The sequence below is a fragment of the Alosa alosa genome, chromosome 5, assembly GCF_017589495.1.
Source record: "Alosa alosa isolate M-15738 ecotype Scorff River chromosome 5, AALO_Geno_1.1, whole genome shotgun sequence".
Lineage (NCBI taxonomy): Eukaryota > Metazoa > Chordata > Actinopteri > Clupeiformes > Clupeidae > Alosa > Alosa alosa.
Genome location: NC_063193.1, coordinates 10,016,949 through 10,040,726, shown reverse-complemented (window position 1 = coordinate 10,040,726; position 23,778 = coordinate 10,016,949). Strand labels below are relative to the sequence as shown.

General features: G+C 43.8%; 1 protein-coding gene across 1 annotated transcript in view; it reads right to left on the bottom strand.

Moving 5' to 3' along the window:
- gc (GC vitamin D binding protein) overlaps window positions 1-20,946 on the bottom strand; it is a 41,386-nt gene extending 20,440 nt beyond the window's left edge. The window contains exons 1-5 of the mRNA XM_048244195.1: window positions 20,826-20,946; window positions 20,408-20,477; window positions 19,336-19,468; window positions 16,971-17,185; window positions 626-758 (exon numbers count right to left, since the gene is read on the bottom strand). Coding sequence (XP_048100152.1) covers window positions 626-758; window positions 16,971-17,185; window positions 19,336-19,468; window positions 20,408-20,477; window positions 20,826-20,883 — 609 coding nt within the window. The 5' untranslated portion in view covers window positions 20,884-20,946. The remainder of the gene's footprint in view (window positions 1-625; window positions 759-16,970; window positions 17,186-19,335; window positions 19,469-20,407; window positions 20,478-20,825) is intronic.
- Window positions 20,947-23,778: the final 2,832 nt, after the last annotated feature.

The following is a 23,778-nucleotide window of genomic DNA, read 5'->3' as shown; positions in this document are numbered from 1 at the left end:
ACACTGACACTATCCAAATGCAACACTAGTGAAAAATCAGTCAAGAAGGATAAATATGGAAAAATTACCAGTTGCCACCACCTGTAAAACCATTCCTGTTTTGGGGGTCGTCTCATAGTTGGCCCTCTAGTACACCTGTAGTAAATTTCGTTGACATCAAAGCAGGTGAACCTGATTCACAACCACCTCTGTTGCATAACTGGCCAGATCAATATCCCACAAATGTGACTGACTTGATGCTATACTCCTATGGCCAAGTGTTCCCTTTATTTTTTTGAGCAGTGTATATATCAGATATACAGTATAAGGAATATATTTTGAGATAAATGTTTCAGATTCATATACAGTATATGTCAACACTTCAAGCGGAAGCTTCAAGCCCAAATCACAAAGTTCTGGATTTGGGCTTTCCCCACTATCCACAGATGGCACGATGATGATGGCACTTCTGTCACATCTGCCAATTAAGACATCTCTGCAGCTTTCCCTGGAATTCCATCTGAAACTGGCATGAGAGTCTTAAAAGGGCACAGCCATACCTCAGTGTAAAAGCACTTGGTGGAGGGCGCAGGCTTACCTCAGCATACCTCAGTGAAAAAACACTTGGTGGAGGGCACAGGCTTACCTCAGTGAAAAAGCACATGGCAGAGGGCGCAGGTTTGCAGCATTTCTCCAGCATCCTCAGTTGGCTTCCCGTGGCATTGAGCACGAGCCCCGTGGGTGCACTGCGGTGCCGGCGAGCCAACTCATACATGTACCTGACAAGGGGGAAAACGGCAAGAGGGGTCACCTCAGCAGCACTGTGACAGAGGTCATTGGGGATTAGTGGGGCCCTGTGGGACTCCCTCACAGAGAGAAACCTGGAAATGAGAGCTTTGAGAATGCATATTTTGTCCACTACTGAGCTGAGCACCACTCCACTGAGCTGAAGCCAGGGGGGTGGGTGCAGCCATAATGGGCAAAACAGATCTCAAAAGATATTGGCTTGATCCTTCAACCATTTTCATGTAAAGGTCCTAAGGATTAGAACCTTAATATGGATGAATTGCCCACTTCTAACAATTTATTCAACACATTCACTTCCCTACACGTGGTGACAACACACTGGATCACTGCTACACACAGTTCAAGAACAGTTACAAAGCGAAGTCTCTACCAGCTTTTGGAAAATCAGATCATGCCGCTGTTTTTCTACTGCCTATGTACAAACAGAGATGTCGGACGGACCCCCAGTGACTAAGGAGGTCAAGCTGGACTGACCAATCGGAAGCCAGGCTACAGGACGCCCCTTAGCAACGTTGACTGGGAGATGTTCAAGGCGAACTCTGCTGACATCAATGAGTTTACGGAAGTATCATTGAGTTACATCAATATGCTAACTGATTCCATCATCCCAACTGTAAAGATCCGAAGCTTCCCTAACCAGAAGCCATGGGTGGATAGAGAAGTGAGAACGGCATTAAAGACACGCACCATGACTTATAATGCTGGGCTTATTTCAGGGAATATGACTGGTTACAAAGCAGCATCTTATAGTTTTACGTAGAGCTATAAAAGCTGCTAAGCGGCTATAGAGACAGAGTTGAAGCTGATTTCTTGGAGGGTGATCCAGCAGTGTGGAAAGGACTCGAACTTGACACTCTGCTATCCTCCATCCCTGAGCATGACTGTCCGCTTCTTGTTCTCGGTGATATGAACATCCACTTAGATGCCCCAGGCTCAGCGGACTTTTTGGCCCTGGTCCCTCCTTTGACCTCGAACTGGTTCAAAGCCCACCCGACTCACAAAGCTGGCAAAGAGCTTGACTTGATCTTCACTTTCGGAACTGCAGCACAGACACCCTCATGGTGACGCCTCTCCATCTTTCTGACCACTTCTTCATCCAGTTCAACGTCAGCCTGACAGAACAGCCTCCGGCTCCTCAGCCCGATGGTCACGTTCGCCCGCAACATCGGAACCTGTCTCCAAGCGCACTTCTCCTCTGTGGTTGCCTCCGGTCTACCTCCACTCAACACCTTCTCCTCTCTGGAGGTTAATGAAGCCACTGACTCGGGCTCTGCTCCACACTGACCTGCGTGTCTCAGGCGAGCTGTGCCCTCTTACCACAAGGCCAGCTCGATCCAAACATTCTCATCCATGGCTAAATGATACCCTCCGATGGCGCACCAAACTCAGAGCAGCGGAGAGGAAATGGCACAAATCAAACTAGCTGACGACCTCAAAAACTACCAGACACTTCTGACCTCCTTCTCAGCCAGCATCACTGCTGCTAAGACTGCTTTCTACAATGACAAAATCAACAGCGCTACAGACACTCGAAAACTTTTCTCAACCTTCAAATCGCTACTCAACCCTCAGCTGCCTCCTCCTCCATCCAGCCTTACTGCAGATACCCTCGCCTCATTTTTTACAAACAAAGTGGCGGCAATCAGCAGTAAATTCTCTACATGCCCACTCAACGCATCTGGCTCAGATACCGCACTCCTACAACCTCTAGGGACTGCTGGAACATCTTTTTCAGCATTCACGCCTCTCTCCGAGAATGAAGTGTCCAGACTCCTGACATGCAGCCGTCCTACCACATGCTCGCTGGACCCTATACCTACGAGCCTACTTCAGTCCATCAGCCCGACCATCGCTCCAGCTATCACACATGTGATCAATGCCTCGCTAATCTCCGGCACATTTCCAACAGCGTTCAAAATGGCCCGGTAACACCGTTACTTAAGAAAGCTTCTCTCAACCCTGCTCGTCGAGAACTACCGCCCTGTCTCACTACTGCCTTTCCTATCCAAAGGCATTGAGCGAGCAGTCTCCAAACAGGTCTCTGACTTCCTTTCACAGAACAACCTTCTGGATCCAAATCAGTCTGGGTTCAAAAGCGGCCACTCTGAAGCTTGGCTCTGCTGTCTGTAACAGAAGCCTTAAAAGAAGCCAGGGCGACCGCTCGGTCATCAGTACTCATTCTGCTTGACTTATGGCTGCCTTTGACACGGTTAATCATCGTATCCTTCTCTCTATACTTTCGCTGACATGGGAATCTCGGTTCTGCTCTCTCCTGGTTTGAATCCTACCTCACAGGGCCTTTCGTTTAGCATTATCATGGCTTGGTCAGCTATCTGCACCTCACCATCTAACCACAGGGGTCCCCAGGGATCAGTGCTGGGCCCCCTCCCTTTGCTATCTACACCACCTCCTTGGGACAGATTATCCGTTCTTACGGCTTCTCATACCACTGCTATGCAGGCGACACACAGCTCTATCTGTCCTTTCCACCTGGCGACCCCTGGTTTCAGCACGGATCTCGGATTGCCTTTCAGACATAGCTACATGGATGAAGGCACACCACCTCCAGCTGAACCTCTCAAAGACTGAACTGCTGGTCATCCCAGCTAAACCTACCATACACCACGACATCAACATCAAATTTGACTCCCTGTCTGTTTCACCGACCAGGACTGCAAGAAATCTAGGAGTTGTTCTTGACAACCAACTAAACTTCTCGGATCATGTTGCCTCAGTCGCCCGGGCATGCCGTTTTGCACTCTACAACATCACGGAAAATCAGGACTTACTTGACTCAAGATGCTACCCAACTTCTGGTTCAGGCAATTGTCATCTCACGACTTCGACTACTGCAATGCCCTCCTGACAGGTCTCCCAGCCTGCGCGAGTGAAACCACTTCAGATGATCCAGAGCAGCGGGGCGCCTGGTCTACAACCAACCCAAAAGGGCACATGTTACCCCGCTGCTCATCCAGCTACACTGGCTACCTATGGCGGCCCGCATCAAATTCAAGTCTCTAACGCTTGCCTACAAAGTAGTCTCCGGTTCTGCTCCCACCTACTTGAATGCCCTCATACAGACTTACACTACCTCCAGACCGCTGCGGCTCCTCTGGACGGCGGCGCAAAGCTCTACCCCACCGATGCGCTCAAGCCAATCAAACTTTTTCTCATCTGTTGTTCCTCGTTGGTGGAACACACTGCCAGTTCCTACAAGGGCAGGGACATCCTTTTCCACTTTCAAAAAACTCCTGAAGACCCAGCTCTTTAGAGAACACCTACTCTCATAGCAACACTTACAACAAGTCTTACTGATCCTAGCACTCACCAGCCGTTTTAAACTGACAAGTAACTGTTAAAAACAGCACTCACCGACGCACTTATTCTTACTGTACTCTAATGTGTTTTTTGTTTTTTTTTAAACTGTCCTAAAATTGTGAGAATTGTTCTAAAAACGTACTGTTTACCATGTTGTTAGTCGCTTTGGTTAAAAAGCGTCAGCCAAATGTAATGTAATGTAATGTAATGTAATCACTGGCTTTGAAAGAAAGTCCCCTCCTATGATGAATGTGAGTAAAGCCCTCCCTGATGAACTAAATGCTTTTTATGCTCGCTTTGACATGAAAAACACAGACTATCTTGCACTAACTGCAGCATGTGAAGCAAATGAGGATGCACCTTTCTGTGTCTCTGAGGTCGATGTGAGCAATGCCTTTAGGAAGGTTAATTGTAGAAAAGCTGCTGGACCGGATGGAATTTCTAACAGGGTTTTGAAATCCTGTGCTGCTCAGTTAGCTCCTGTGTTCACTTATATCTTAACACATCATTGCCTCAAGCAGTCTGTTATTGTTCCAGTACCGAAAAACAAAAGTCCATCATGTCTGAATGACTACCGCCCAGTAGCCCTGACGTCTACAGTGATGAAGTGTTTTGAGAAGCTTGTGAAAAACATTATCTGCTCATCCCTTTCTGCCTCCTTCGACCCCCTCCAATTTGCTTACAGAGCCAACAGGTCTACAGAGGATGCCATCTCAAACCTCATGCACACCACCTTAACTCACCTGGAGGAGGGGAATGGGAATTATGTGAGGATGCTGTTCATTGACTTTAGTTCAGCATTCAACACGATAGTACCTCTCACCTTGGTCACAAAGATGAAGGCCTTAAGACTGAACACCACCCTGTGTCACTGGATATTTGACTTCCTCACCAACCGTTCACAAGTGGTTAGAGTGGGGGGTCTGACATCTGACTCATTAACCATCAGCACTGGTGCTCCCCAAGGCTGTGTTTTGAGTCCACTGCTGTACAACATCTACACACATGACTGCAAAGCCAACAGTAGTCATACCTCCATCATCAAGTTTGCAGATGACACAGTGATCTTGGGCCTGATTAGTAACAACAATGAACAGCTCTACTTGGATCAGGTTGATGAGGTGGCACAGTGGTGTCAATCTAACAGCTTGACACTGAATATCAATAAAACCAAGGAAATGGTAGTGGATTACAGAAGGCCGCAGCAGAACTACAGTTACACCCCACTAATGATCAGCGGGCAACCTGTAGAGAGAGACACAAGTTTTAAATACCTTGGTGTCCACATTACTGAAAACATGGACTGTTAACACTCAATATGTTCTGAAGAAGTCCAGACAACGACTCTACTTCCTTAAACGGGCTAAGGAAATTCAAAGTTTCTACATTCATCATGAAGGCCTTCTACACTTCAGCGGTTGAGAGTGTTCTAACTGGTAGCATCATCACCTGGTATGGGAACTCCACAGTTAGAGATTGTAGTACTCTGCAGAGAGTAGTGCGCTCAGCTGAGCGCACTATAAGAACTCAACTCCCTGCTCTACAAGATATCTATTCAGAAGAGTACTCCTAAGAGCCCAAAAGATTCTGAAGGACTCTTCTCATCCTAACAATGGATTATTCCTACCGCTGAAATCAAGAAGACGCCTATGTAGTCACAAAGCCAGAACTGAGAGACTCAGGAGAAGTTTTTTATCCCCAGGCCATCCGAACTCTGAACTCACACTATACTGACTTTGCACTCATTCACTCCTCAGCACTCATGACCCCCACACACACACACACCTACAAGACTTTTAGCACTTTTACATCCCTCACCCTATGCTACAGACCTTTTATTTATTTTCTTATTTCATCCTGCGTCAAAAACACACACACACACACACACACACATATCTGATTTTCTCCAACTTTTGCACATCTCCATAGAACTTTTTATTTATTATTTTTGATTTCTCCTCCATCTACCCATGTCCTTGATTGCCTATAGCCTTTCTGCCCCCATCCCCACCCCACCCCCATCCCCCAACACACACACAAAAAACACACACTTACATCATCACTGTCATCACCTCACATACATACAGCACACTGCTTGCTACAGTAAACCTCCTCTACATACTTGCTGCACACTGCCCCCCCCTCCCTACATACACAACACATTGTCTTCAGGATCTTCTCCAACACACATCCTCTACATACTTACAACACACTGCCCCCACCTACCCACACACACACACGCAGTCACTGCTCCACTCCCCTCCCGCCCACACACATCTTCACGGTCATCACTCACATACATCATTCATACATACAGTACTCTGCTTGCAATAGAAGTCCCTTCACCATACTTGCAGTACACTGCCCCCCTCCCCTACATACACAGCACATTATTTCATAAGGAAGCTTCTCCAACACACGTCCCCAACATACTACAGCACACCCCCAGAGAGTCCTAAGGGCTTCTACATACTCGACGCACCCGACCGATAGCGCGACACCGTGACGTCAAGATGACAGATCTTGCTGGCGCGCCAAGATTTTAGCCAGGTAGCGCGAGGTAGCGCACCACTCATTCCCCCAAAACACAGCACATTGTCTCATGAGGAAGCTTCTCCAACACACATATTGCACACTGCCCTCTCCCCACATACACAGCACACTATCCCATCTCCCCTGTCATCCCCCAACACACACACCAAGACCCTGGCAGTTGGGTTAGCTCTTGAGCCGTGGATCTGCCCAAGGTTTCTTCCTTGCTAAGGGAGTTTTCCTTGCTCCTGTTGCTCTTGGGTGCTCCTTGTTGGTGCCCCCCCCCCCCCCCAATCCCAATCCTCCCCCACCTTTCTTATGCAGCCCTTGCGGCAATCTACTAAACCCCTCTTCTACTGCTCTCCCCCCATTAATGCACAAATAGGCTGACACCAGACATAATTTAACTGCATTTCTTACTTCCAGTAACTATATAGCCTGGGTGTTCCCATGCTGCCTTGCGCGCGATTTGATTCACGCTGCTAAGGCAGCCTGGAGACCATGGAGCAAATTTTCGCCTTAGATAGGAGACCAATCACAGAACAAGGGGGAAAGCAAGACGATGATGAGCTATGCACAGACGCATTTGATAGACATCTGTGGCACCCAATAAACGGATCTGGGCATTTTTTTCAAATACGAGAAAATTAACGTTTGGTTCCCAGACCACGTCTCATTGAGAAGTGGTGGCGCTAGCCAGGCTAGTAACTATATGCATGTGACGATAAACTTCCTTGTATCCTTGTACAAACAGGGGAGGAGAGTGCAAGTTGAAATGAGAGCATGGAGAGTGAGTGTTTTCTCTACCTCGGGCTGAGCTGGGTGTGGAAAAATAAAATCTCATCTTATGACTTGTATGTGGTCACATTAATAATAATAATAATAACTTGGTTTTATATAGCGCCTTTCAAGTAACCCAAGGTCGCTTTACAAAAGAGATAGGGCAGGGGAATAGAGGGGAGAAGAGAGGGGTAGGTAGAAGTGGGGTTGGGGGCAGGGTCGTTAAGGACCATAGGCCTCAGTGAATAAATGTGATTTTAGGTGCTTTTTGAACGTAGCCAGTGTGGGGGCTTGGCGGATATGGAGAGGTAGACTGTTCCAAAGGGTGGGGGTAGCAACACAGAAGGCTCTGTCACCAAAAGTCCGTAGCCTGGAACGGGGGATGACAAGCGGGTCCTTGACAGAGGACCTCAGGGACCTTGGCTGGGAGTGATGCTGGATGAGATCGGAGAGGTACTGGAGAGCAAGAGCATTGAGGGATTTGTATGTAAGGAGTAAGATTTTGTAGGTGATGCGTGACTTCACCGGGAGCCAGTGAAGCTGCTTGAGTGTGGGGGTAATGTGTTGCCATCACTTTGTGTGTGTGAGGATCCTGGCAGCCGAGTTTTGGACACGCTGTAGCTTGTCCAGTGCTTTGGTGGGAAGACCATAAAGGACACCGTTACAGTAGTCCAGACGGGAGGTGATGAAGGCATGTGTCAGTCTCCGCAACAGTGTCTGACAGTGAGGGCCAGAGTCTGCAGATGTTTTTGAGGAGGAAGAAGGTGGATTTGGTGATGTTACTGATGTGAGCTTGGAGTGAGAGGTTGCAGTCCAGAGTCACACCCAAGTTATGCACTTCTTGGGAGGGCCTGATGGTAAAGCCATCTATGTTCAATAAGACGTCCCCAACTTTCTTGGACAAAGACGGAGGGGCCACCACCATGAGCTCTGTCTTGTTGTTGTTGAGTTTGAGCAGGTTGGTGGCCATCCAAGTCTTTATGTCATGCAGGCAGTGAACTAGTGATAGGGGAGGGAGATTGGTTTAGCGCTAATGTAAAGCTGGGTGTCGTCAGCATAGCAGTGGAAAATGAGCCCATGCTGACGGATGATCTGGCTGAGAGGGAGCATATAGATGGTGAACAGCAGGGGCCAAGCACTGAGCCTTGGGGCACGCCGTGGTTGACTGGAGCTGGGGTCGAGTTGGAATTCTTGATAATGGTATATTGCGTCCTAGTGAAGAGGTAGGAGTGAAACCAGGAGAGAGCGGAGTCAGAGAGTCCTAAGGGCTTCTACATACTCGACGCACCCGACCGGTAGCGCGACACCGTGACGTCAAGATGACAGATCTTGCTGGCGCGCCAGGATTTTAGCCAGGTAGTGCGAGGTAGCGCACCACTAATTTTTTTTCAGACGAGCGCGACAAAGCGGAAACAGGAAGATGGACTAGTTCGAGGGCAAGCGAGAGTTGCAGTGTTTTGTTACAGTCGTGAATTTTTAATAGTTTGCTGGATAAGTTAGCAAAGTTACCAGCGAGAGTTGCAACACATGGAATTAAGAGGAAAGAATAGAAACAATTTATTTTCAAACAAAGGATATCTATTAAGGCCTGAACAAAATCTCTTTCCACTTCAGGAATTACACAAACTCAGCCAGCTGCTAGCTAGCTAGCCAGCTAACTAAACTGTTTAAATTATTAAAATTTCCCTCGGGATGACTAAAGTATCTATCTATATATCCATCTATCTATCTACCTGTGCGCACACCTTGGAAACTAGATGATAATGATGGTGGTAGTTATGAATAGTAGCAACCAAAGTCTTAAGTACCATCACAGAGGCTAGCTAATAGCAGAGCCCGTTTACATTCTCTGCTACTAGTGTTTCTTAATGCAGCTTCTTCTGCTGTGTAACGTAGTTAGCGTTAATCTTTGCACAACAGCGACACCTCTGTTCAGGAGAATATTGCAACTAGTGTCGTGACCACGACGCGCGAGTATAAATGGTTACGGCGCTTCTGTGACGTCACATTGTCGCGCTACCGGTCGGGTGCGTCGAGTATGTGGAACGTTTAAGTGTTCATGGAGACGGTGGAGCAAGATGGTATGGGAGACTGTGTCAAAAGCTGCAGATAGGTCTAGGAGGATGAGAAGGCTGATGAGGCCGTTGCCTGCAGCTATGAGGAGGTCGTTCATGATCTTAATGAGCGCTGTCTCCGTGCTGTGGTGGGGTCGAAAGCCAGATTGGAGGGGTTAATAGAGGTTATGGTGGGACATGTGGTGTTGAAGTTGGGCAGCCACCGCTTTTTCCAGGATCTTGCTGAGGAAGGGTAGGTTGGAGATTGGAGACATAAAGAGACATAGCGTGTACTCTGTGTCGCCCATGAACTTGGTCTAGCATTGTCTCACATGTACATCAACAACATATTGTAGAATGCATGGTGTAGCATCGCGTCTGGGTCAAAGAGACAGTGAGACGTTCATTCCGCAATGCAGTGTTCATTGCATATTATATCGTGCCTTGAATGGGATAAGGAATCTTGCCTTTAAACCTCAGATTTCTGTGTCCCTCTCAGTCTCCCTTGAAAGTCTACAGCATGTTGCCATTTATACGTTTAAGAGGATATTCATAGCACGTAAAGGTTTGATCTGAATATGATTGAACTTCACACTTCAAGGATGCCAAAGGGTGCACCGTGCACATGCATAATGTCTGAAGAGCTATGAGAAGCTTTGCAAACAAGTGGACAGAGGAGAATTAATTTCTCTCAACTAGTGTACACAAAGGAAACTGGAACAAAGATGTACAGTAAAGAGATTATTTATTTAGCCTATTTTTTCCTGTAGTGACATAATTGATGACGTCCCACAGTTATATTCTGAAGTGTTCTTCTCCCCCTTTATTCCGTCCATTTTTGGCACCACTTCTCCTAACAATTTTGTCATAGTGACACCAGTCCTACTCTGACACCTCCGTCCTGATCCTGTGTAGTGGTGGTGTAAAAACACTAACAAATAACTGACTTCTTTTATATAACTCTTCAATGAATTATGCTTGGCATATCATATCCAACCGAGTTTGTGAACACATCTATGGTAGAGGTACTGTTATATTATAGACACAAGCTCAACCGCTCAACCACTGCCTAATATCTGTCATTAATTTCATGTCACGTTAACTTGATGGTGGTATGCAGGCAATCAACACATAACTAACTGCTATGCAGGAAATTAATATAACTAGTTAAAATTCATCATTTCGCCTCTTCTTGGAACATTGTAGCATTGTTCTCTGTTGATGCCTGCTTCACAAACCATTTTTATTCCAAAATTGTTATTTTAGGAAATTAATTTCTGACACTTGGCATTCTCAGGATGAATCACTCTGAGTCAATTGTATTGTTTACCAAGATCATCTGCCTCATCATACTGCCATGGCTATTATCTTAATATCATAAGTCATAATGTAATTTTAAGCACGTCAACAAACAAATGAGCTTTTTAGCTGACCTCAGAAATCTTAATGGTGCCCAGGATCCAGCTAAGAAGTAGAGCGAAAACAAATCACTTCTTCCACAAAGTCTTCTTAGTGTATACTGGCGTTATGCCAGAATGCAAAGTAGGAGCATGTTTCTTTTCTCACTTTCCATCCGCAGGAGACACAGTTTATTGGGTCTAACTGAGGCTTCATTTACAGACAACCATTAAGGAAGGTGGGGGCAACAGGATTGTCCAGAGCTGCTGGTGCAGACCAGTAAAGCCTTTAAGTGTTGGAAATGTCACTGCTTCTACAGATCAGACTGACTACTGTTTTGACAGGCTGATTCAAAGGGCTCTCCTGCCACAAGCATCCAATCACACCAATGTAGGGCATTCACAATCAGTTCTGTTCATCAAGCATGCCTTACAGGATCCTTTCATGCTTGCCAATATAGCAGAAAGGATGTCGTCTCAGTGAGTAGCCTACACATATGAATCTTCCCAATACATTTGTACACCAGCACAGTTTGCCCTCTAGCCGATGCTCAACTGAACTAACATAAACAAAATGCGTGCAGATGGACTAAACCATTTGGCGCATTCAATAGTATCATTTCCAAGGGGTGGGTGCGTGAGACCTTAGATAGTCTTCACTTTTTTTGTGTATAAAATGTAGTCAGTCAATCAACCAAGTTATTTAGCCCATACACTAACTTTACATTTCATCTGACATTTATTATAACATTTTATTATACAGGTAAAATAAAATATATTCCAGATTTTTCAAAGCCCCTCTCTCCGCTTAGTGCCCTAGTAATTAGTACTGGTTTTACCGCCAATCCGACGCCCCTGCTGCCATGCTCAATGGGCACTGAAGCAGATCAATGCGGCTCTGTTCTATCATGGTCTTATCGTGTGTGCACAAGAGATGCAACATGTGCTACTGCATTCCACAGGGCACATGCAGACGATTCAATGTTGATTACTGTCCAGCGACTAAAGGAGGAAATGCAATAAGAAAGTTCCACTGAAATGAGCAGGGATCTCACTGACAAACAGCAGGACTCAACATTAAAGAGATGCCCTGTAGACAGGCTCTCCATGCAACGCTCCTAAGGCACATCAGTTACAACAATTAAAGATGGTCCAATTCACTCCTTGAAAATAACACACATTATTTCAAGATATTTTGTGGAAGATATAGTATGGGTTTGCATGTACTCTATGTACATCTATTCTATGCCATAAATTAGTGTAGTTAGCTACATTCCAATTGTGTTAGCATCACTTTAGCTGACCTTTTTGTCCACTTAGCAACAGTTTAGCCATTTGACCTTTAGCGTTGTTGTTTTGTTATTAGCAGAGAATGTCCAATAAGGGGAGAACTGCCACTCTCAGGAAACTTCTGGTTTCTGAACTGGTTGCAGTTCCTGTTCTGGTTCCATCATGTGAGGGCACTCACAAATAAGTGCAGAATGAATGGAGGTCTATGGAGCTGTACCCCTCAAAATCCACTTTTCTCGGGATATAATTTTTTGCCCAGAAATTTGAATGTTGCATCGAAAGAGGGGGCAGAGAAAATACACACAGCAGAGTATTATATTTTTGAGTCACTTATTTGTTCTAAAAAGCCTGTCAAATGTGTCAATGAAGTCATTCATTAGCAGAAAGCTAGTGTGTTGTGGGCAACAACGACCCAACCTGTAAGAAATTAAAAGGATGTAAGTACTCGTTCATTCAACTTCTGACCTATAATCCATATTGAGCTTGCAGAAACCACAATCAAATCTTTGATTTTTCAACGACAACCAGGTGAGACAAATTTAGCCATCTAGCTCCATAGACCCCCTTTGTTTTTGCACTTATTCGTGATCGTCCCTAGCGGAACTGCAACAGATTGCAGGTAGGCCTACAATGGAGTTAATAGTGACCCAGCTCTCCATAAACGGGCTCTGTTAGGTAGGCCTATTAGGTGCAGGGGTTAAAGTGGGGCGGAACGATATAGCGCGGTGATATTGTTAAAATAAATGGTGGGATCATTTTTGCCGTAGGCCTACCGTCAAATTGCAGCTTGCCAATTTCCTTCAGGATCACAGTGTTTAACAAATCAAAATTTAGCCTAATATCCCTGGCCCCCCTTCACAAACACCCGTTATCCCCCCTGACCCGTTGTCCCTCCTGTCTGATTTGAGTGCACATGTGTCGGTTCACACATGCAGATGAAGTCGCTGTGTTTACAGTTGCTGTTCTAGCCAGAGCACGTAGATGTTGGAGGGAAGTTAAAGTCGAAGGTGAAGTAGGCCTAATGTTAAAATTCCACAATTTAAACATGACAACATGCAGGGCTGTAGCAGGGTTTCTTGTAGAAAATGTGTTAGTCAAGGTGGTAGGGTGGGGTTTGCCCCGGTACCACTAGGCTATACAGACTACAACACTGAATTGCAAAAGAAAGTGCAAAACAACAAGGGCCCTTTGGTAATTGCACTCTTTTACAAGTGCGGACCATTTATGCTTATTTTCATGCAGGCTGTCAGACTGTTGCCCTGTAGCCTGTTCCGCAAGTCTGTCTTGATGTATACACGGAGAGTGAATGAAGTTTAGATTATTTTATACATTTGTGTAAGATTTACAATTTTGATTAGAATGTTTGGCGAACAATGACAGATGGCGCAATGACATTCAACCAGCAGATGCTGCTGTTTGGACGCATCACACGATTCGGAGGCATATCCTACCCGTAAATCCTCAAATTATGGCCGGGAGGATAATTACCAGTAGCATATGGCTATCAGTCCACGAGCACTAAACGACATTGTTTCGATTTAACTCAATGAAATGAGAGCTCTTCTTAGTATTTTATATTGTTGGTTGGGTTAATACTGTGGCCAATGAAAAGTCCTAATGGGTCTCAACACGTCGCTCTCAAGCTAGTCGCTTGCCTTCTGAGCTTGCCAGAGGCTGAAGCCACTATATTTAAACACAATTGTTGTCGCGAGGCATTCCAGTCTACGAATTTAATCAAATAAAAAAGTAGGCTAAATCATGCATAATTTAAAAAAAAAAAACTTAATTTAGGCTACCGTAGGCCTACTTGGCTATATGCAATAAGGTTTCCATTACAGCACAGCGCAGGTTCAATGAATTAATTAAAGCGTCTGTCTCGCAATAAACACAGCGGGTGGAATTCCCGATACTCTACCTCGACCAACTAACCTACATGAAACTTAAAATAGTAAACCATCAAATACCCCCCAGATTTCAGTGCTTATCAGTCCCAACATGTAGCAATATAATCAAACAGTCCAAAAAAAATTCTCACAGCCCTAACCTTAAGAACGCTTCTAACCTCTGAGTTGGAAGCCTGGGCTTTTAGCTTAGTGGTTAGAGCGTTCGTCTCCCATGCTGGTGTGTGTGTCAAGGTGACTGGTTCGAGGCCCGTGAGCGGCGAACGAACCGACTTTGTGACACATGGCACGTTTTTTATTATTATTTTGTATGCGTTCTGCAGAGAAGGGAGACTGCGGTCACGGTTTGAAATGAAAGGGAGAAAACAGTAGGCCTAGAATAACACGGCGGACATCGCTCATATAGGCCTATATATAATTATTTATTTATTTTTGACGACGACGTAGGCTAGTTAAGGCAGCAGGCATGTGTTGCTAAGGCGGCCGCCTTAACTGCAAAGTGCTGCGGGAAAGCCTGCTGTAGCCTATATGGCTCTAGCTGTTCATCTACTGGTCAATGACGAACGTTAGGTTAACTGCAAGGTAGCTGGCTAGCACTCCAGCTTGTCAATATTAGGCTAGCAGAGAAAAATAGGCTATTGTCCAACGTTGGTAATGCAGTCTGTCCACAAAGGAACGAGCGGAATCTAAGCTTTCAAACTACATTAGCGGCAAGTTCCTCTGATAAATGTTTCGCGAGAAAATTAACATTGAATTTGCATGAAATTTAATCTGAATTCTGCACACCCATTACTCTTGGTGACATGTCTCACAATCTCTTCACTCAACACATGGCAAATCATATGTAAGGGATAACCGCCTTCGAGGTGTCCTGTTATACGGAATTAATGGACGAGGGCGAGGGGCAAAGAACTCCCCGACGAGCAGCGGAGGCAGTTATCCAGCTTATCACCCGGTTGCCACTGTAAAGCCATGCCTTTATTGCACGCAAAGGAAACCCGCGGTTCTGTTTAAAAAGAAGCCCACTAGTTCAGCTTGTTGTAGGCTACAACTTTAACTCTTTGAACTTAAACTACAACTTTGTTGGCCCTATAACAGCGATAGCATGGACAGTTAGCTTGTTTACAGTTGATTCCATTGTTGCGAAGCATACTATGGTTGTTATAGTTACCATTCATAAGCATTGATATGGAACGGCGATTCAACTTTTTTTGTCAGATCGACTTCATAGGTGTCCCGTTATTCAGAATTAAAAGCCACCCCGCCAGCCAATCAGAAAAGAGTATTTCTTCTCTCCGGGTGATAAATCACAATAAACAGCAGGCCTTACCGAATATGAGGATAAAAAGGATATACTATACAATAATCGATTCCCGAGTAATCAGGTTTTGAAATTGCAACAAATTTCTACATGGTCTCCAACTTTGGGCCAAAATGTAAACTCTTTATGTCAGTAGCCTACATACATGTTTGTAAATTGTTTAGCCAGAGTATCCCACCATCATGGTTCATATATTGCCAGATTACAGACAATCCTACCTAAAGAGATATGGATATTTCTACTGGCATGCTTCCTAGTGACATTAATGCAAAACATATGAAGGGAACACAAATCATACATTCCTAGATGGGTAGCCTAGCCCATAATGAAAAAGGAAGCTATAACATGTAGCCTATGGATGGCCATTACAATGACTAAGATAACTAGCTTATTTTAGATTAACTAGCTGTACAACACAGGTGACCCCTTATGCATAATTTCAGTGTGAAATGCTGAAATGTACACTATTTTTGACCCTTTCTGAACTGTGAAACTCAGTATATGTTTTGTAGTTGTGAACTTATTGCTATAGGCTATCATCATCATAACTATTCCACCTGTGTTTGCAAAACAGTTTTGGCTACAGCACAAATATTTCCATCCATAAAAATAAGCAAGTCTAACATCTGAATTTCCTTTCAAAGTGCACCAGATTGATGCATTTAAATGTTAAAATATACAGCATTTTTTGACGTTGAAGCATGCCCCCGGACCCCCCTAGGGTGCTTGTGCCCCAGTGCAGTTCTAGGTCTATTGACACCCCTGGTACAAATCAATATGGGAGCTATTTTGACTGGCAGAGGTGACCAATTCTTGGTCCAAAAAGTATTGGCACACCTCGATACTCAATATGTTGTTCAACGGTGAGTCATTTTCCCCCATTGCACCGACACTGGATTTCAGGGTTCCCCCACCTGCCAAATCCCACTTAACCACTGATTAGGTGATTGTGGATTTCTGGGGACAAAACGGTGGCTTTATATCCGAGATAAACCTCTGCCACCACAAATGTAGAATACTACAATTACATCTTCGAAGTCATTTGGTAGGTGAACAAATTGTAATAGGGAGAATCCATAGTATAGTCTACGGGAGAATCGCATACCTAGCATAGCTGGCACTGCCGGGCTGGCAGCACGCTGTTGATATCTCGCAAGAATCGTGAAACATTAACTGGTCAGTAGATATGATGTCTCCTCCTGTTGCTAGTCATTCGGCACCAAAACAAATGCACATGTAGGAGTCCAGGAAGGGAAGGGCTTATGCCATGAGAAGTATTTACAACGGCAAGTTAAAATATAAGTGCTGCGACTTCAGGGGAAACCGATAAAACCCAAAACTACATAGGATACATAACATTTGCATTAGGCCTACATTTATTCATCGCTTTTTATCCAAAACGACTTACATAATGTCAATTATATTAGGAGATCCATTGTCTTCGGAACAACTTGGGGTTACTGTAAGTGTCTTGCTCAAGGGCACAATGGTGGAAACCGGGAATTGACCCCACAACTTTTCAGGATACTGCATGCTAGCCCAGCTCCTTAACCACTACACTATCACCACCCTATCATCATGGGTCGCTCACCTGAATGAGTAGCCAATCGGGTCCTGCGTGTACTGCTCGCACATCTCCTCATTGGTGGGGTCCAGGAGGGAGGGCAGCTCCTCAGCGGAGTAGTGCAGGGAGGCCAGGCACATCTTCCTCTCATGCACATCCTGCTTGGCACAGCACCTGATAATGCCTGGGTGTTTTGGAAACGGTGAGTCGGCCTGGCAAGATTTGTCCGAAATTTCTGTTGCCTAGACATAGGCAAAAAATATAGTAATTACATTACTAAATAAGTGAATGTATAGTAATTACCATTAGTAATTTATTACTTAGGCCTATTTGATACAATATTAATCAGTCAGTCAGTCAATCAATCAAGCCACAATCATGTCCTCAGTCTTGGCATGTACCTTTTTCATCAGCACAACTAACTGTTTCAAATAGAGATGCACCGATATGGAATTTTAGGGCCGATAACGATAACCGATATTTATTGGTTTGTTGTGGCCGATATGGATACGATAACCGATAATATTACTCTTGAAAAAAATTTGTGAAAAGTGATTTGGGGAAAGCATTTAATAAGCATAATTTTATTGCAGTAATTTTACCTACCACCAAATGATGGACAGAACTCATAATATTCCTCAATAGTGCAGCAGTCAACAACATAACAGTAGCCTAGCCCTACAGTATGTGTGGCTCCTTTAAGTAAACCTGACGTCAGTGAATTGCGAGTTAGTGGCTAGAGAGTATGAATCGTTTTAATTTAGGACTAAACGCTCATAAAAGGCTCAGCTGGGAATAAGCTACAGTATAGTGACCAAATCAGAGTTTGTGAGGGAAACTTAGGTTTAGTTTCAACTGCGGGTAACTGAATAAAGCTGCAACTCCTCAGACTGTATCTTATGTCCGTCTACTCTGTTGCGCACAACCTGCTGCAGCAGAAATGAAAGGGGTTAGCCCGAAGGTTTTAATAACTTATTATGATGACCTGTCTGGAACTGAAGCAGGAATGGTTAGCATATTTCTAGGTAGTAGGCTAATACAAAACTAAAGTATAAGTGTAAGTATATATATTTTTTTGATCCCGTGAGGGAAATTTGGTCTCTGCATTTAACCCAATCGGTGAATTAGTGAAATACACTCAGCACACAATGAACACATAGTGAGGTGAAGCACACACTAATCCCGGCGCAGTGAGCTGACTGCTACAACGGCGGCGCTCGGGGAGCAGTGAGGGGTTAGGTGCCTTGCTCAAGGGCACTTCAGCCGCTGCCCACTGGTCGGGGCTCGAACCGGCAACCCTCCGGTTACAAGTCCAGAGTGTTAACCAGTGGGCCACGGCTGCCCTGAAGCTAACGTAAGGCCTACTTATGTACTCGTCCCACTAACGAGTTTGCTTATTTGTTTCCCCGATCAGCGCGGTAGAGTGCAAACACACCAGCACAAGACGGCTCTATATAGGACTGAGCTCCGCTCTGGTAAGGTTAAATGACGGATCATTCACGAGACGATTTTGAGATGCACAGATTCCCAAATGAACGCATATCAACAGATTTTGTTAGAGTGGTGAAATACATTCACACCGCTGACATTATATTGAGGAAAATGTATAGCCAACCAAGCTCAAGTAGCTCAGTGTAGCCAGACGGACCTTATGTAGGCCTAAATTAGGACTTTAAAAAATATCGGCGCAAATTATCGGCCAGAATTCTGTTATCGGACCGATAATAATATTTTCATTTTTTCACTTATCGGCCAATAATATATCGGCCGCCGATATATTGTGCATCCCTAGTTTCAAACTCTTTCAAGTCCCTCAGTACACCAATCAAATGCTGCCCTTTTAGCTGAGAACAGAGTCCACTGAGAAAGTGGCAGTAATGAGGCAGGGGCACTGTTCTGGTGCAATTATTTTTCAACAGCTGCTGTTTTTTTCCGATTAGAATAACCTAATGATTGCATTAAAGGCAGGTTGTGCTAAAACATGTAGGCTAGCTGTAGATACAACGCAGCCAACATGGAAGACATTTAGCAATACCATTTGGAATTAATGTATTGTTCATTTACTTATTTTTCAATAACCACAAATTAATTTCTGTGTAATGACACATAGGCTGTGCCAGATCTATTCTCAACTAGCATAGTGTAATCGTCAACTTCAATTGGCAGAAATGTGAACTTTTGCCTACAGTAACATATTTCAACCTCAAACAATCAGACTGTTACCATCACCATCATTATCTCATTTTTGACGGAGGTGGCATTTAGAGCTCATTTAGAGCTGAACTCTTCACATATATTATCTGGGCGCTCCCAGCTCTGCAACCAACCACCTGTAAAACAACACATGTGCCAGACTGCGGGCGCGAGACTTGTGGCTGGTGGTGGCTCTTACCCCTTTGTCGTAACAGTCTGCACTGGCCCCCTCCACACAACACCTTTCGCCCAACTTCAGCATCTCGTCTGCCAGGCATGTCACCTCCTCCAGGGTGCTGTTGGGGAACTTCTGGCTGTAAACGGCTATGAAGCTAGACAGGCGGGAAAACAAATATGTGAGAGTGCAAGCAAGCAAACAAACGAGGAAATAAATAAATAAATAAATAAACAATTATACAGAGAGTTCTCTTCAAATACCACATTGCAGGCAAAGCAATGTGGTATTTGCTAATAGAGAATTAGGGAACCGGTTGTGGTTCTGGAACACTAGGCTATATCTTGGCAAATTAGTTCCTCCAAATAAAGTGTGAGAATAAAGCGCCTGGATGTGTGTGTTTGAGGTAGGCCTATTTGAAATTGAGGACACCGGGGTGAATGCTCTCTGCGATTACATCTAGTCATGAAATAAAAGAAAGGCAATTTTAACCTGAAGCCATGTTTGCTTGGCTCCTCACAAACAGAGAGGGATTTCCGAGCAGGTCTTTGATAATGGAACATGTAAAACTGTCATCAAAAACTGATTCTTAGAATGTGAATGACCAGTTAAATAGCCGAGGTTGGGTTCTACCACACTTCATGTATTCTTGTCAAGATTGACTAAAGCAATACATGAAATATGAACTGGACAAAAATTAACGATTCTGTATTTTTGTTGTTAACAAATACTTCAGTGTTCCCTTTAGCACACAAATGCATAGATGGAGAGTGAAAGCAAAAATATGTCAATTTCTAATAGTTTAAATTTCCAGAATGTAGATTGCTACATTATGCCTTATCACTTAAGTGCAGTATGAGTATAGTTGAGCAGCATGTCCATTACATCCCAATTGTATGTTACATATATTGACTTCATTATAAATTACTCTGTCTAATATTGGAAATTGTAAATGTGATGTGGTGGATCCACTTCCATCTAGCATGTATTCAGAGATAATCACATACGCAAAACCTACTCATGGGAGACACAAGAGCTAAGAGGACAAGAGGAACCAAAAGACACAGGAATGAATGGTTCTAATAAATATACATACAGTCCTTTGAATTTCTGCTTCCCCATGCCATGAAGCTGTTCACAAACTTTTTCTTTTTCATATCTCAGTCCTGTAGATAGAGCACACATAGCATAGAGTTCCTAAAAAGTTTTGTTGGAAATGTAAAACCACAACGCAGACCAGAATTAACTTTCACAAGACTTGGATTTCACTTGATATGGCAGACTCTTTCCAACTGCCGGCCACTTCTATTCTGTTACCCAGGAGTATTCCTGTTAAACACCTTCTTTGTCATATACCACTGGAAATCATACAGGCCAAAGAGAAAGCTGACTGGCATGAGAGATCATCAAGTGTCAGAGAGCAAACATTTTCAGAGTCAGCATATGGTCAGAGTTTTGCAGAGCCCTAAAAGTCAAAATATGAAATGTTAGTATTCATTTGGAAACAGCCATACCACTGTCCTCTGCCCAACCTACGGAGATGGATATTAGGATAAAACACAGGAATTTCATCTCTGAGTCTGGCCTGCTGCAATTCCCCACTTGATTCAGTCACTGTGGTCGGATTTCAGAATAACAGTGGACAGCATTATGTCAAAGATTAACCTCAGTCCCAAACAAGCACAGGATGTTGCAAGTGTTTACATATGTGTAACCTCAACAGATGAATCATTTAGAGAACATAGTAAAAGTCTGGGACATTGTTGTCATTGTTCTTAGATTTAATTCAGCATGAAATTATGTTCATATACTGTTTGCCATGAGTAGGTAGGACATTTGTTCTACATTTGTAGCACTACTAGTTAGGAATGTAGACATTGCTCCTTCAAATACATCTTTGATCTTTAGAAGACCTTTTCACTAGCTTGCATAACATGAGCTGAGCAAACATCCAAGTGACCAAATCTGCAGAGGCATTTGACCTATTCAGACTGTTTTACCAGAGTGCATGGAATGCAATAGAACAATACATGGGTCATTGACAAAATAAGGCTTGCATGACTAAATAATCTTTAAAAAATGTAATGAATGCATTTTTTTGAAGTCTTAATGGCTGCACAATGTTTACTGGAGATTTAATACATTTTAGACTGTATTTGCAATTTCACCACTCAAAAAATGTCAGGTCCGGTATTAAAAGTAACTTGAATACTTGTGTACTTCATTTATTCCCATTTTAATATTTTATTAAAATGTAAATAAATACTTTACTAATTTAAAAAGCATATTGTTTATTAGAATAATTAGGTACAACACATTTTTCAACCATTTGTTCACTTTAATCTACTATGTCTTGGTTTAAATTAGTATTTTACCAGTAGTAGTTGCACCACTAGTCTTGACAATGTGAGATGTCATGTCATTGACCCACATGTTAATAGTCAAACTGACATTGCCATCCTTGCTCAGCTACTGTTAAAGTCAGCGAATATCCAATGAATATTAAGACAGGAGCAAACACAGGCACCATACGCAAACAAAGGCACCTACAGCAATCAGTGTTTCAAACAACAACTTTGATGGCACGTTTTTTATTCACTGCAGGTGAAATCTATATTGTCAGGCTGGGAGGTGTGTAGCCTGGCATTGTGGGTGCACGGGCATCTCTCTGTGTTCTATGCTCAGGGCGATTTAGGGATGTGCAAAGCCAAAGTAAATGTGTTTGCTAAGCCTCCCCGGAGCACCCTTGACAGCACACAGCCAGAATGCAAACTAAGCAGACACACTGACAGTGTGAGATCAAGTGATCCTAATTCACCCTGTCCGAATCCCTTACTTTCTCCTCGACTTGGCGTGGTATTGCAAGGCAATAGTGTATTAAAAAGTGATCATGAGGGAAATATATAATTGTGCGTCTTTTCTTCCATCAAACACCAAGGAAAACTGCCATGCATAAAATACATTTTACATTTCGAGTCAAAACAGGTGATAATAAATAGGCTCATCTGCTGAATTCTAAATAACTCAGAACTGTAGGATTTTGCCAGCCTTTGCCAGGGCCCACGTTTGAGAGCGATAAATCCTGATGGAAACAAACGTTTCCGCTGGACGGGTTAGGTTATGTCTGGCTGATAGATTAAACTATCTGCCAAGGCGCGACATTTGGATATACTGTAGGTGACCTAGACTTTTTTGGCAGGGTAGATCGGAATTTGCCTATCACAAGCAGTCCAATGCATTTGTCTGCCAATTTAACCACCTTCAGACTATGACTTCGGAAAAACGTGAACAAATCTGATAGACATCCAGGTCTTCATTGAAGTAACTAGATGTACCGCAAAGTGGTACAAAATATGACTGCCGCTCAGTCCTGCACATTCTCCGCAAAAATAAACCACGCTCAATTTGTCTCCATCACCTACGCTAGCAACTTTTGTGTATGTAAATGAGTGTGTGCATGTGTGCGTTTGCTTTTGTGTATATGTGTGCTTCTCTGTGTGAGTTTACGCTTGTGAGTGTGTGTGGGGGTAATGGGGTGTGTGTGTGTGCGCACATGTGTCTGCATGCATGCATGTGTGTGTGTGTGTGTTTTATGTGTCTGTGCATGTGTGTGTATGTTCACTTGTGAGTGTGTGTGGGGCATGTAGAACATCATTCGGTCCCAAAACTTTTTCTTCAGAGGGCCAGCTTACTATGCCTGGTGAAAGAGAGGGCCAGAGACTCAGAGTATGTCAGTAAATAGATTAGTGCTGTGAACAACAGCAATCTACCTTAGTTGAATATTAATCCATTACATTTAATCACAGGCTATTGCAATATAATACCATTGTTAGCTGTGTTTTATTTTATATTGCCATCATGCCAAGTAAATATGAAATGTAGTTCAACATGGAAATAGCTCAAATGAAATAATACTAATAAAAAGACTTTAGCATTCAAAAAGTATATTTTATTCAACATTTGTGAACTCTGAACTGCATACACAGCTCAAGTTGTGAACAAGCAATATTCTATAAACTAGAAATGTAACTCAAAGGAATTACCAGTGCATGAAAATGCAAAACATGCTATGTAAAATACCATGTAGTTAAAACAGATAATGCAAGAATAGATGTAGTTGTAAGGTTGCAATGGAGGTTGCGAGGTTGGTTGCTACTGTAGGTAGGGGGTAGTTTAATGTAGTTGGCTGGAGGCTAGGGCTGAACGATTTATTGCATTTGCGATACTATCGCGATATGATCAAGTGCGATTTTCAAACCGCAAAGGCTGCGATTTAGCTACACGCTTTTCACGTGACATGCGCGAGTAAAGCACGTGATGCGATCAAACGAGATTTTCTAACCACAAAGGCTGCACTCTGCATGTGACACCGGAGCGTACAGTGGCAAAGATTTAAAACAGCCTACACAGAGTGAACTTGGCAAGCTGTACACTATGGCCTTAGGCTCGACAGAACCAGACACTGCG